This window comes from Coregonus lavaretus (assembly GCF_964263955.1).
Source record: "Coregonus lavaretus genome assembly, contig: SUPER_35_unloc_3, whole genome shotgun sequence".
Classification (NCBI taxonomy): Eukaryota; Metazoa; Chordata; class Actinopteri; order Salmoniformes; family Salmonidae; genus Coregonus; species Coregonus lavaretus.
In genome coordinates, this window is record NW_028167179.1 from 1,116,774 (window position 1) to 1,131,607 (window position 14,834).

The window sequence follows — 14,834 nt, forward strand, 5'->3', positions numbered from 1 at the left end:
AAACCTAGGCTAGAACAAGGACAGTTTAATATTTACCTTACTGAGGTGAAAGATAGTGAGATTTGATGTGTAATGTAATAAGCAGTACTGTATTTCAAAGAACAGCGTGCATCCCTTTTTCATTTAACCACACCCTTTGAGCTATGACCCCAACCAATAAGATCCTTTCTCTTCAGTGTATATGGAAGTGGGGTGTCTTGATTTGGCTCATAGCATAGAGAATGATAGAGGCATCTAGTGGCCTAAAGGCCATATTAGCAAGGCAGCGCCATTGAGGGCTTCCACGAATGTGGTTGGGACTTCCAACTTCATTAGCTGATACTTCCTGGCAACCCTGTTGGAGTCATGTCCAACCGGGTCATCAGGGGGGATCAGCCAATCGTGAATAAGAAAATGTACTACTTCAAAATGGAGATTGCCTCAATGGCGCTGCCCATGCTATCACAGAAGCTATAATGGCACAGATACAAAGATGAGTCCTCTATCTATCTCTATGATTTGTCTAGTTCTCTCTGAGTCATGACGCAGACCCAGAAGAATGGGAAGAAAGGCGCCAGGCTCAAACCTCCATCTTCTGAATATATATCTAATAATGGTGTTAACGAATACAGATCAACTACTGAATGTGAGATCCTGTCTCCTGTTACAACAAGTGACCATCGAGGGAGTGACATGGAGTTTGGAAGTGAGCCTGACCAGGATGAAGTACCTGCGGTGACAGGTGTGGACAGACTTCCAACGTTTGCCCTGAGAGGAGCGACATTTTTGAAAAAAGTGGATTCTGTCTTTTTGGCCGACCCATACGTTGTTTCAAGCTGAGTAAAGGACAAACTGGGAACTGTACATCTGTCAAAGTTTTGAGAAGTGTAATTGTTTAGCTTTTTTGTGCGGGCAAACCGCGTCACGCGCCTCTGGGATCGACGTGTAGTGCTTTGCTCTCCGGAGCAGGGTGCCACTCAGAGGAGTGATCAGTGGGGTAGGTTTGAGTGTAGAGGTGGATCAAATGAAAAATTATATTCCTGGTGTTTGTGACGCCCGCTGTTTGGTGGGACGTAGACCCGGTGGCAATGGCGAGACTGAGAATACGGTCTGTCTTGTTGAGCTTTGACACAGAGTTTCTACCTGATAAGGTCAGGTTAGGTTATATTTGCTAAACTGTGAGGGCCTATGTTCTGAATCCGCTACGGTGCTCTAGGTGCCAAGGATTCTGACATGTTGCTGCAGTGTGTAGAAAGGACATCCCACGATGTGGGAAATGTACTGGAGGGCATAGTCAGAGGTAGTGTAAAGTTGGGATAGAGAAAGGACTGTGTGTCAACTGTGGGGGCACCATGCAGCTGGGGATCCGAAGTGCCCTGTGAGAGAGAGACAGGTTGAGATTGCCAGAGTTCGAGTGGGCAGAAAGTGTCCTATTCTGAGGCAGTGAAGAGAGTATAGGATAGCCCAAGGTGAGTGATTAGCCTGGGAGCCCCCCTGTGAATAAGAGAGATCCAGAGAGGATGAGTTTTAGTAAGGTAGGATTTCTTGCGTTTATTAATATGGTTATTCATTGTACTGCACTGAAGAAGCATGAATCCCAGAAAATAGATGCAGAGACATTTTTGGGTGCAAGAGATTTTAGCGCAGAAGATCTACAGGGGGTTTTAAGAGAAGGGGTTCCATGCTCCCAGGCTGTTGGCCTGGAGTAGAATCTGGTAGGGCTAAAGTTTTGGGATAGGCGAGGTGCATTTTTTTGGTATAGTGGTGTATATGTGTAGGGTTATCAGGGACAGGCAACTCCAGTCCTTGGGGGCCGGAGTGGTGTCACACTTTTCCCCCGTCCCTAGCAAACACAGCTGATTAAACTAATTTCATTCTAAACTGAAGGCCATAATTAGTTGATTATTGGAGTCAGGTGTGATAGCTGGGGCAAAGGTGTGACACCAATCAGGTCCCATGAGGACTGGAGTTGCCCATCCTTGGATTAGATAGATGGTGGTGAGTTTTATTCCCCTTTTTGTGTGACAATGTGCAATTCACACTCCGACCTGTGAAAGGCAGCAATACTTGTATCGTCTGCCGGAAACTCACACAAAGTAGTACACGGAAGTGAACAAGAACAATTTCCACGATAGCGTTTTTTTTTTTGACGTTTATAAACATCCTGGAACTTAAAATATTACTAATTTAACTGCACAGCATCACATACTTACCACTTGTAGCGTTTAATTCGCGTTGGAGACAGGACTTGGTTGATAGATGTTATCTAGGTAACGCTAGCTGCTAACGTTAGCTAACAATGGCTAACTGTATGGTTTTTCACACTCAAATAGCCTCCATCATGGAGGTGCTAGCGAATGCAGCCGTAGCAGAGATCTGTAAACTCGTAGATGACGACTATGCAGTGTTTCGTTTGGAAATAACTCAGAGCCAGAAAGAAAACAGGGCTTTGCGGAGGAAACTACTGGAACTGAAGGTGGCACGGGAGCGCGCAGAGAGGACAGTGCGAGAGCGTGTCCTCGCCAGTCGTCCCAGGAGTGTCAAGATCCTCGACCGATACAAAGGAATGGCAAGAGGTACATTTTGCAGAAGGCCGATACTGCGTGGCCAGTCGCCGTTCTTATATATACCTGGTCCGTTTTGGGATACTATGCAATAATTCCCATGATTACTTAGCTATCTTGCACAAAGACACAATATGATATTCTAAACAGATTCTTGATTTTACTGCATTTACTATTATTTACTCAATTAAAACAATGTGATACATCAATCAATAAATAGTATATCAAGAAGTTATGAGAAGTGTTACCTTACATCCTTGCCAGTTGTAGACAGTGTCAATAGTGTACAATATAGTGTTGAGCATTGACAGTAGCTAACCTAACCACCTCTTTTCCCCAATCATACTCTCAGGTGAAGGACATCACACTGGAGGCCACAGGAGTTTTGTCAAACCAGCGGGACACAACACATGGAGAGATGACCAACCAATAACTGTTGATGAGAGGAGTGGAACCTCAACCCAGCATGTTATCGTGATAGAGGTTAGTGTAATAGTGTTGCATAAAAAATGTGTTACTTTGTAAATCAAATGTGGCCTGTTTATTTCACAAAAGGCCCAGCTATTCACTTTCTTACATGTACATCCTCATTTATCTGCATAGGGGAGCTTGTGACACTTCCCTACGACATTGTTACCCTGTTCAACTCTTGTAACAGTAATAACCTCCTCTCTTCTTGTGTCAGTCTACAGATGCAGAGGCTGCAGGTCCTGGGGTCAAGCAGGAGAGGTCTGAAGGAGAGGAGGACCCACGGCACAGCAGAGACATCCAGACTGGAGCAGCTGGAGCGCCCCCTGTAGCCACGGAGGACCCCACCACCGCCCAAGTGCAGCCCAGGACCCGACGAAGCATCACGGAGGTCAGTGGAACGCTGAATGCCGTCCTCAAGTCAGAGACAGACACAGAGACTTTAACTGTAACACACAGGCTCTTACACACAGGATCTGACCATAGATCAGAGAGACAGGGGCTGGGGAGTCTGGGCTGTCCTCCTGCTCCCGGATCAGAATATTTACCAGTATTTCACCAGAACCAGAGAACAGTTAATTTCCGTGGGGATGTTGATGGTGATGCATTAGACACTGGCAGTGATGATCCATCTTGTTCTTATATTACAGAGATGGACCCTGGCAACATGCCCTTGGGTTTAGAGACACAGACTGATCTGTCTAGAGGGGACTGGAACCGGTACAGTAGTAGTGTATACTCTGAAGGGTGCCTAGATAAGAAAGGGGAGGTTATAGTGGTAGATGAGGTGAAAGTGGAGGGCGACGCTCCTCCAACATGGAATGCAGATAGTCACCTAGGAGACGGACACTCACAGGGCAAATATTTCTTAGATTACAGGGGAAGCTTAGAGACTAATCTAAATGTCACCACCCACTCCTCTTTACATGCGTTCAGGGATCATGACCCAGTGTTCACGTCAATGGCACCTTCCGATTCACACGGCCACGTCCTTTTCGATCAGGTATTGAACTCAAATGACAGGTCTAGAGCCCAGGCTCAGGGAGGGGGAGCCACATCAGGCAATAATAAAGAGAAACGATTCCTCTGCACGTTCTGTAACAAAGGCTTCAGCTGCCCCCAGAAGGTGGAGAGGCACCAGAGGGTCCACACAGGGGAGAAACCCTACAGCTGTACCCAGTGTGAGAAGAGGTTCTCCCGCCAGGACAACCTAAAGATGCACCAGAGGGTCCACACAGGGGAGAAACCCTTCAGCTGTACCCAGTGTCACATGCGCTTCGCCCTGGCTGGCAACCTGAAGATGCACCTGAAGGTCCACACGGGAGAAAGGCCATTTGCCTGTACGCACTGCGGGAAGAGGTTCTCCGAGAGAAGATACCTCAGGATACACCAGCAGAAAAACCATGCCACTCTATGATATAGAAAGTAACCATTCCACTCGATAGCTTCTGACATTTAGATCAAACCCTGCATTAAAGACAAAGATGAATTTATTGTCAGCAGAAAAGATCCACTGATTACTTTTGACTTATCATAGCTTACTTTTTTTAATCCACAACATTCTATTTATGTCCACCGTGATGGGTTTAGCAACAATGAAGTCATTCAGTAACTACAGTAAAGGACTGGGGATGGGTAAACTCTCCATGTTGACAGTGTGTTTATTATCTGTGTGTGCGTCTATGTCTGTGTAATCTGTATCACCTCTCTCTTCCAGGGGGAGGGTCCAGAGCAATGATCTATATATTACACTAGATGACTGATAGGCGCGCTGTTTTGAAACCACGCCTCCATCTTGGCACTCCCCCACCCTTGTAAAAAGTATTTGGGAAGCTACAGAAATGCATGTATTAATGTCTACATCTGTTTTTGCCACGTTTATTATATTACAGACGCCTTATTGCATACTTTTAAATTATATTATGTGAGCTAAACATACAAATTAAAAAAGGAAAACGATTCCTCTGCACGTTCTGTGACTTCTTACACACATTTTTTTCTCCTGAACTTATTTAGGCTTACCATAACAAAGAGGTTGACTTAAGACATTTCAGCTTTTCATTTTTTATTAATTTGCAAAAATGTCAAAAAATATAATTCCACTTTGACATTATGGGGTAGTGTCTGTAGGCCAGTGACACAAAATCTCAATTTAATCAATTTTAAATTCAGGCTATAATACAACAAAATGTGGAAAAAGTCAAGGCTCTTACTTACCCCAAAAGACTCAAGGGTGTGAATGCTTATGTAAATGAGTTATTTCTGTATTTCATTTCAATACATTTGCAAACATTTCTAAAAACAGGTTTTCACTTTGTCATTATGGTGTGTAGATGGGTGAGAAAAAAAAAAGTATTTAATCAATTTTGAATTCAGGCTGTAGTGCAAATAAATGTGGAACACATCATTGGTCCAGAGGTGCTGCTGCTTAAGGAGAGTCCAGAGGTGCTGCTGCTTAAGGAGAAGGGGTGTGAGGAGGGTCTGGGGAACCCTGAGGGGACCATAGTCATGGAGGCCAAACAGGCTACAACTTGTCCTTGAGCCACAGAGGAACCAGCTGAGCAGCACAGGACCACACACAGTCTCACTGAGGTGAGCCCACTGTGAACTACTGTCTGAATGGTATTAGGTCAGGGCCCGTATCCACAGTGTCTAAAATTAGGAGTGCTGATCTAGGATAAGTTTGCCTTTTAGATCATAATAAATACGATTATTTGGAAAGATGCTCCTCTGTGTATACGGGCCCAGGTCTTGATTAATTTTGTCTTAAGTGTGGGACCATGCCTTTGAACTATCAAACCATTAAAGGGTTAGTTCGGGATTTTGGTAATTTGTATCTACTTCCCCAGTCAGAGCTCGTGGATAACATTTCTGAGTCCAGTATGCAGGAAGTTATAGGTAATTTTGCGAGCCAGTGCTAACTAGCTTAGCGCAAAGACTGGAAGTCTATAGGTAGAGCTAGCATGCTGTGCCGGGCGAGTTTCTCCCACCCGTCCAACCTGAAGAGGCATGAGAGTCCACCCAAGAGAGAAACCCTACAGCTGCCCCTAGTTTGAGAAGAGGTTCTCCCACCAGCACCAGCTGAAGATCCACACTGGAGAGAGGCCATTTGCCTGTATGCACTGCATGTAATGTAGCATATTTGGGATGTTTTATTGTGTTCTCCAGATGCCCTCAAGCATTTTAGGAAATCTTGGGATTTAGGTACCAATTATTTATGTAGATACGGCTATGTGAAACCTGTCTAAATGGCCCCATGGAGCTGGTTGGCCGCCAGGGGGGTAATATGTAAAATCTGCGATGACACTATAGCTAGTTGTGTGTGAAATTTGATACCTGTATCACAAAAGTCACAATTATCCTTAAAATGTTACTTAGCCACTGGACTAACATACACTGTGTGTATATTAAGAACACCTTTCTTATATTGAGTTGCACCCCCCCCCTCCTTTTGCCCTCAGAACAGCCTAAATTCGTCAGAGCATGGACTCTACAAGGTGTTGATAGCGTTCCACAGGGATGCGGGCCCATGTTGGCTCCAATGCTTCCCACAGTTGTGTCAAGTTGGCTGGATGTCCTTTGGGTGGTGGACCATTCTTGATACACATGGGAAACTGTTGAGCATGGAAAAACCCAGCAGCATTGCAGTTCTTGACACAAACCATTGTGCCTGGCACCTACTACCATACCCTGTTCAAATCAATCAATCAATCAAATGTATTTATAAAGCCCTTTTTACATCAGCAGATGTCACAAAGTGCTATACAGAAACCCAGCCTAAAACCCCAAACAGCAAGCAATGCAGATGTAGAAGCACGGTGGCTAGGAAAAACTCCATAGAAAGGCAGAAACCTAGAGAGAAACCAGGCTCTGAGGGGTGGCCAGTCCCCTTCTGGCTGTGCCAGGTGGAGATTATAACAGTACATGGCCATTAAGGCCAGATTTTTCTCCAAGATCCTCCGGGAGGGAGAGAGAGAGAATTAGAGGGAGCATACATAAATTCACACAGGATAAGACCGTAGAATAACACCAGATATAACAGACTGACCCTAGCCCCCCCGCCCCCTTATATGGCGGTTGGCAACCAACTTTAAGGTGCATTACCGCCACCGACTGGAGTGTGAACCAGAGACAGTGAAGGTCTAAATCTTACCCAATAATCTTGTCTCCCTAAGGAAACGAAATACCTAATTAAATACTACATCCCCTGAAGATTTCCCCAGCAGTTCACTTAATCCTGGCTCTTCAACCCCCATTACTCCTCAAATCTAATAACAATCGCTCCCTTTCTCTCACTGAAATAGAACATGTTCCACTGTCTCCATCTCCTCCTGACAATGATCACACCTCCCAGTCGGATGTTTCCCCACCACTTTCAATGTACTATTTAGCCTTGTGTGTCCCAGTCTCAGCCTTGTGACTACACTTTCCTCCCTTCTCTCTAGGCCTGAGGACCTCCCTGCCCCCATCTTTTCCTGGATCTTATACAGGTGTCTTCCCTTACTCTCCCTGTTCCACAACTCTTGCCACTTATTTTTAACCACTGTTCTTATTAATCCCTTGGCTTCTGCTTTACTGAATGATATTTCCATCTCAACATTAGGATGTTTAAGAGCCTGTTTGGCAATAATATCCACTTCCTCATTCCCCTCTACTCCCACATGAGCTGGTACCCAGAGGAACATCACAAATACCCCCATCTGTTTGACCCTATACAAACACTGCAAAACCTCATACAATACATCCTGTCTGCTCTGAGACACACATGAATTGAAGCTCATCAGTGCTGCACAGGAGTCAGAGCAGATGACTACCCTGTCTGGCCTCACCACCTCCACCCACTCTGCAGCCAATAGTATGGCCAACAACTCTGTTGTGTAAACAGATAAATGATCTGTTGCTCTTTTCGTCACTGCCACCTTAAACTCAGGAACACTAAAAGCTGCTCCTGTCCTCCCTGTTTTAGGGTCCTTAGATCCATCTGTGAATATATTCAAGAAAACATAGTATCGGGTTCTCAAATGTTCACTTACATTGCAGTGTCACTGAGATGAGCCATTATGATGTAACACATCTCATCCTTCCCAGATGTTACCCCAGCTTTAGCTAATGCTCTCTTCATCTCAGCCAATGTAAAAAGGCTATTCAATGTATCCCCCACCATCTCTCTCTGATCCAGCACCCCCGGATGTTCTCTTCTGACCCTCTCTCTCCCACGCTGCCCCTCTTCTGTCAGATTATTTGAGCTGTGCACCTTCACAAATGCCTGGGCAAACATCTCTGCCTTCTCCATATCTCTCACTACAACAATCGCCCCACTTTTCAGGACAGGGAGATCCCAATCTCTTCTGACCCCACTCATCCTCTTAATCATCCCCCATACATCTCCCACAGGAGTGGTCCTGCCTATGTTTCCACAAAACCTCCCTATTAGCTGTCCTAATGATCCTCCTTACTACTGCACTGCTTGTTTATATATGGGCGGCAGGTAGCTTAGTGGTTAAGAGCGCTGTGCCAGTAACCGAAAGGTTGCTGGTTCTAATCCCCGAGCCGACTAGGTGAAAAATCTGCCGATGTGCCCTTGAGCAAGGCACTTAACCCTAATTGCTCATGTAAGTCGCTCTGGATAAGAGCGTCCGCTAAATGACTAAAATGTAAATGTAAATGTATACTGAATCAGGTGCTGGTAATTATGGGACCTTTTCAACATTCTGAAAGCGCTGTTCCTATTCTTCACTGCTACTCTTCATTCCACCAGGGGACTGTGTTACTCTTTCTCCCCCCTGTACCCATAGGAATCACCTGCATTCCAGCCCCTACTATTGCTCTTCGTATTCCATCATTGACTGTTTCTATATCTGAATTAAGATCTACCTGAGACAGCTCCTGTTCACTCAACTCCTGAAACTGACCCTACTCCGCTTTCCCAAATATCCATCTCCTCAATCCATTTCCTACTGATTCTTCCTCCCTCAATCCTACAGTACACATGGTAGGATAGTGATCACTACCCACTGTAGATTCCTTAAAAACCTCACAACTACATCTGCCTGCCATTGAACTTGAGATCAAAGTAAGATCCAGAGCAGATTAATTTCCAGTTACTGGGTCAATCCTGGTTCCCCGGCCATCATTAAGACTCACAAGCCCTTTCTCATCCAGTAGTTCCTCCAACACTTGTCCATTTACATCAATCCGTAACCCTCCCCAGAGCGTACTATGAGCATTAAAATCCCCACACCACATTACCCGTCTCCTACCTTGACCTTCTACATTCCCAAGGGCCAGCAACTCCAGTCTCTTACCCGGGTTGTAAAAGTTCACCATATTCCCCCCTCCCAACCACACCTCTACCACTACATACTCCTGTTCCACTCCCTCTCCCACACACCTATATGGGATCCCGCTCTTTATAAAGGTAGCACACCCTCCTCCTCCCCCTACCACCCTATCTCTACGGACTGCAACATAACCTTGTAATACAAAATCTAGAGTAGGTTTTAGCCTTGTCTCCTGGAGACATATCACATCAGGTTTGGCTGGTAACTCCTCAAGAAACTGTTTGAACTCTTGCCCATTAGCCATCAAACTTCTGGCATTCCATTGAAGGATTAACACCATAATGCAAATTAACCAATACATGATTCCTGGCTGGACTGATTCTCAATCTTATTGAGGTCATCCTGTACATTTTCTCATGTCAGTCCTATGATCCCAAGATATCTCACTGCCTGCTCCACTATGATCTTTATCTTCTTAGTCCTTGATTGTAATTTTTCTGTGCAACTGATTGCTGCTGTCACAAATGTAACAACCTTCCTCATGTCTCCTACCAGTCTTGTGTTCTCCATTCTGCTCCCTCCATCACGCCCAACCTGCATCTCAATCTGCCCTGGAATACCTGCTCTTCTAGGTGCCCCGATTGTTTCTGCGTGAACTACCTTCATTTACATTTACGTCATTTAGCAGACTCTCTTATCCAGAGCGACTTACAAATTGGTGCATTCACCTTATAGCCAGTGGGATAACCACTTTACAATATTTTTTTTTTTTTTGGGGGGGGGGGGGGGGGGGGGGGGGTAGAAGGATTACTTTATCCTATCCCAGGTATTCCTTAAAGAGGTGGGGTTTCAAGTGTCTCCGGAAGGTGGTGAGTGACTCCGCCGTCCTGGCGTCGTGAGGGAGCTTGTTCCACCGTTGGGGTGCCAGAGTAGCGAACAGTTTTGACTGGGCTGAGCGGGAACTGTGCTTCCGAAGAGGTAGGGGGGCCAGCAGGCCAGAGGTGGATGAACGCAATGCCCTCGTTTGGGTTTAGGGACTGATCAGAGCCTGAAGGTATGGAGGTGCCGTTCCCCTCACAGCTCCGTAGGCAAGCACCATGGTCTTGTAGCAGATGCGAGCTTCAACTGGAAGCCAGTGGAGTGTGCGGAGGAGCGGGGTGACGTCAGAGAACTTGGGAAGGTTGAACACCAGATGGTCTGCGGCATTCTGGATGAGTTGTAGGGGTTTGATGGCACAGGCAGGGAGCCCAGCCAACAGCGAGTTGCAGTAATCCAGACGGGAGATGACAAGTGCCTGGATTAGGACCTGTGCCGCTTCCTGTGTAAGGCAGGGTCGTACTCTCCGAATGTTGTAGAGCATGAACCTACAGGATCGGGTCACCGCCTTGATGTTAGCGGAGAACGACAGGGTGTTGTCCAGGGTCACGCCAAGGCTTTTTGCACTCTGGGAGGAGGACACAACGGAGTTGTCAACCGTGATGGCGAGATCATGGAACGGGCAGTCCTTCCCCGGGAAGAAGAGCAGCTCCGTCTTGCCGAGGTTCAGCTTGAGGTGGTGATCTGTCATCCACACTGATATGTCTGCCAGAAATGCAGAGGTGCGATTCGCCACCTGGTTATCAGAAGGGGGAAAGGAGAAGATTAGTTGTGTGTCGTCTGCGTAGCAATGATAAGAGAGGCCATGTGAGGATATGACAGAGCCAAGTGACTTGGTGTATAGCGAGAATAGGAGAGGGCCTAGAACTGAGCCCTGGGGGACACCAGTGGTGAGAGCACGTGGTGCGGAGACAGATTCTCGCCACACCACTTGGTAGGAGCGACCTGTCAGGTAGGACGCAATCCAAGAGTGAGCCGCGCCGGAGATGCCCAACTCGGAGAGGGTGGAGAGGAGGATCTGATGGTTCACAGTATCAAAGGCAGCAGACAGGTCTAGAAGGACAAGAGCAGAGGAGAGAGAGTTAGCTTTAGCAGTGTGGAGAGCCTCCGTGACACAGAGAAGAGCAGTCTCAGTTCAGCAAGGAGGAGAAGGTGGCAAAGAGCTTCCTAGGGTTAGGGGCAGATGCTTGGAATTTAGAGTGGTAGAAAGTGGCGTTAGCAGCAGAAACAGAGGAAGAAAATGTAGAGAGGAGGGAGTGAAAAGATGCCAGTTCCGCAGGGAGTCTAGTTTTCCTCCATTTCCGCTCGGCTGCCCGGAGCCCTGTTCTGTGAGCTCGCAATGAGTCGTCAAGCCACAGAGCAGGAGGGGAGGACCGAGCCGGCCGGGAGGTTAGGGGACATAGAGAGTCAAAGGATGCAGAAAGGGAGGAGAGGGTTGAGGAGGCAGAATCAGGAGATTGGAGGGAGAAGGATTGAGCAGAGGGAAGAGATGATAGGATGGAAGAGGAGAGAGTAGCGGGAGAGAGAGAGCGACGGTTGCGACGGCGCATTACCATCTGAGTAGGGGCAGAGTGAGTAGTGTTGGAGGAGAGTGAGAGAGAAAAGAATACAAAGTAGTGGTCGGAGACATGGAGTGGAGTTGCAGTGAGATTAGTAGAAGAACAGCATCTAGTAAAGATGAGGTCAAGCGTATTGCCTGCCTTGTGAGTAGGGGGGACGGTGAGAGGGTGAGGTCAAAAGAGGAGAGGAGTGGAAAGAAGGAGGCAGAGAGAAATGCGTCAAAGGTAGACGTATGGAGGTTAAAGTCACCCAGAACTGTGAGGGGTGAGCCATCCTCAGGAAAGGAACTTGTCAAGCTCATTGATGAACTCTCCAAGGGAACCTGGAGGGCGATAAATGATAAGGATGTTAAGCTTGAATGGGCTAGTGACTGTGACAGCATGGAATTCAAATGAGGAGATAGACAGATGGGTCAGGGGAAAAAGAGAGAATGTCCACTTGGGAGAGATGAGGATTCCTGTGCCACCACCCCGCTGACCAGATGCTCTCGGGGTATGCGAGAACACATGGTCAGACGAGGAGAGAGCAGTAGAAGTAGCAGTGTTTTCAGTGGTAATCCATGTTTCCGTCAGCGCCAAGAAGTCGAGTGACTGGGGGGTAGTATAGGCTGAGATGAACTCTGCCTTGTTGGCCGCAGAATGGCAGTTCCAGAGGCTGCCGGAGACCTGGAACTCCACGTGGGTCGTGCGCGCAGGGACCACCAGGTTAGAGTGGCAGCAGCCACGCGGTGTGAGGCGTTTGTATGGCCTTTGCAGAGAGGAGAAATGGCTACAATAATGCAAAGGAGATCGGAATGAAATTAACTAAACATCTGGGAAAGCGAGAGAGCGGGGCCTCCCTCACTTACGTTTCACTGAAAACCCAAATATAACTCTCCCAACTTCCACCTCAGACACTATAATTGTTGTAAACTATAGCAGTTCAATGTTTTCTAGGAATAGACTAACTTAGTTTATTCACCTAGCTAACTTCGTACAGTATTCGTCCATGAAAACCGTCCAGGGCACCGAATCCTATGACGCCACAGCCAACTAGCATGCCAGCCTCCAACAACACGGTTTAGCACCAATACTCGGTCACAACAAACCACCAGTGTGTCAACATGCCAAGCAGATCATTCGTGGCCGTGTCTAACGTTGTGCGTTAGTCCCGACAGCTTGAGCGAGTCCGTCGTCAACTTATTCAGCCAGTTAGTTAGCTAGAATAGTTAGCATACTAGCTAGCCATTGCTTTCTGCCAACGAAGAAACCCCTCCTCCCACTTCACTGCTTCTGCATACGAGATGTTACGCTCACTCCTCACCTGCTACACTTCCACCTGTCTTTTCATCAATGAACTGTGGGAGCCCCCACAGTTACAGCACTTTAACTGGACCCCATCTCCACATTCCCCATATGCATGTTCTCCCCCACACTTCGCACATCTCCTTTTGCCTTTACACACCGCCGCCACATGCCCAAACCTTTGACAGTTATAGCAACACAATGGTTTCGGAACATATGCTCGCACATAGTAGCTCATATACTCAATCCTAACTTTTCCTGGCAATACCAGATCCTCAAAGTTTAGTAGCACTGACAAGCTATCCACCTTCTTCCCATCTCGTGTCATCTGGAGGCGCTTTCTTGCATGTTAACAATTTCTGGAACTCCTGTAATAACTCCCTTCATCCACTTCCGTCCAGTTTGACCCAACATGCTACTATCAACCACACGTTTACACACCTGCTTGAGTTTGAGCGCCTTCTCATACTGTTTAACATTGAGACACACCACCACCAAACTTCCATCACAAAGAACATTAGCAGACACAACCTCTCCTACTTTACTCTCCAAATTCCTAGCCAACGCGATCGGACTCACCGCCGTGACTCCACCTTGTTCCTTAAATTTCACCAACACCTTCAACTCCACTTCTCTCAGTCTAACACTGCGACCTGAACCTCCCTCGTCACTACTCTCCTCTGACATGACCTGCAAAGGCTCCTCAGGCTTCCTCTTCTTCTTAACCTTTACTCTTGCTATACCTCCACCTTTTTCCACTCCACCACTACACTCCATCCCGTCCTCCTCAACTCCTAACCCCCCTACCTTTCCATCCATCTCTGCTCCAGTCACAGCCCAGTGTTGCTCAACCACCTCCACCGGATTTCCTCTCCGTTTCGTTTATCTTTGTTCAACTCTATTAACTTAGCTATATTGAATAATCGTTGTTTATCTAGCCTAATTCACCAAACGCCCGTTTGACAGAATGCTTAGATTTTCCCTCCTCATACGTCACAGCGGTTCTTACTCCCATCTCCCTTCATGCTCACAACAATCCATGTCTCAATTGTCTCAAGGCTTAAAAATATTTCTTTATCCTGTCTCCTCCCCTTCATCTACACCAGCGGTCACCAACCGGTCGATCTTCAAGGCATTTCTAGTCAATCACCAAACATTTCTGTAGAAAAGCCAACGATAAAGGCCTGCGCTCCTTTAATAAATGTTTACGTGTTGTGCTGTTAGCGGTAGGTGCACTTGATTTAGAAGCCCTGCGTGCCGGATAGGGAAAGTGTTCCCATTTTTAACCACTTCATTTGTCTGAAAAGACTAACTCTGCTTATCCCTATGGCGGACCCGGAGATCTGTGGCATAATCGAGTGCGCCTACTGCACTGACCAATCGAATAGCTCAAATGACCAATTGAATAGCTCAAATCACGACCCCGGCCACAGCAAAGTTTGATATTAGAGATTTCATAACTTTTAAAATCATTACCAGAGAGAGACTGTCAAAGAAGCTGCTGTTTTTATGAGTGAGTTCATGTTTTTATTCAATACTGTTACAAAACATAAAACGCGCTTCTCCCTACTTCCACTCGCGCTGCAGCTGCAATGAATGAGTAGCCAAGTGTATCGATAGCCCTGCGTTTGTATTATTATTAGCAGCTCGTCGTGTTTATTTTAATATCAAGGAATATTTCACTTTCTCTGGTCATAAGAACAATATGAATTTGTGCATGAGGTAGATGCTGTGCGACTCAAGTTTCGCCATCAAGTGGAAGACTAATGCTGTGTCCAAAACAACTGGGAACTCGGAAATCTTCCGACTTCAGTGCATTCGAT

At 46.6% G+C, this 14,834-nt stretch overlaps 1 protein-coding gene across 1 annotated transcript; it reads left to right on the forward strand.

The window, feature by feature from the left end:
• Window positions 1-2,068: 2,068 nt before the first annotated feature.
• LOC311110333 (uncharacterized protein) lies at window positions 2,069-4,986 on the forward strand. Its single transcript, XM_084188878.1, has 3 exons — window positions 2,069-2,555; window positions 2,896-3,026; window positions 3,229-4,986. Exons 1-3 carry the CDS (start codon window positions 2,279-2,281, stop codon window positions 4,426-4,428), a joined length of 1,608 nt encoding a protein of 535 aa, XP_084045004.1. The 5' UTR covers window positions 2,069-2,278; the 3' UTR covers window positions 4,429-4,986.
• The last annotated feature ends 9,848 nt before the right edge of the window (window positions 4,987-14,834 follow it).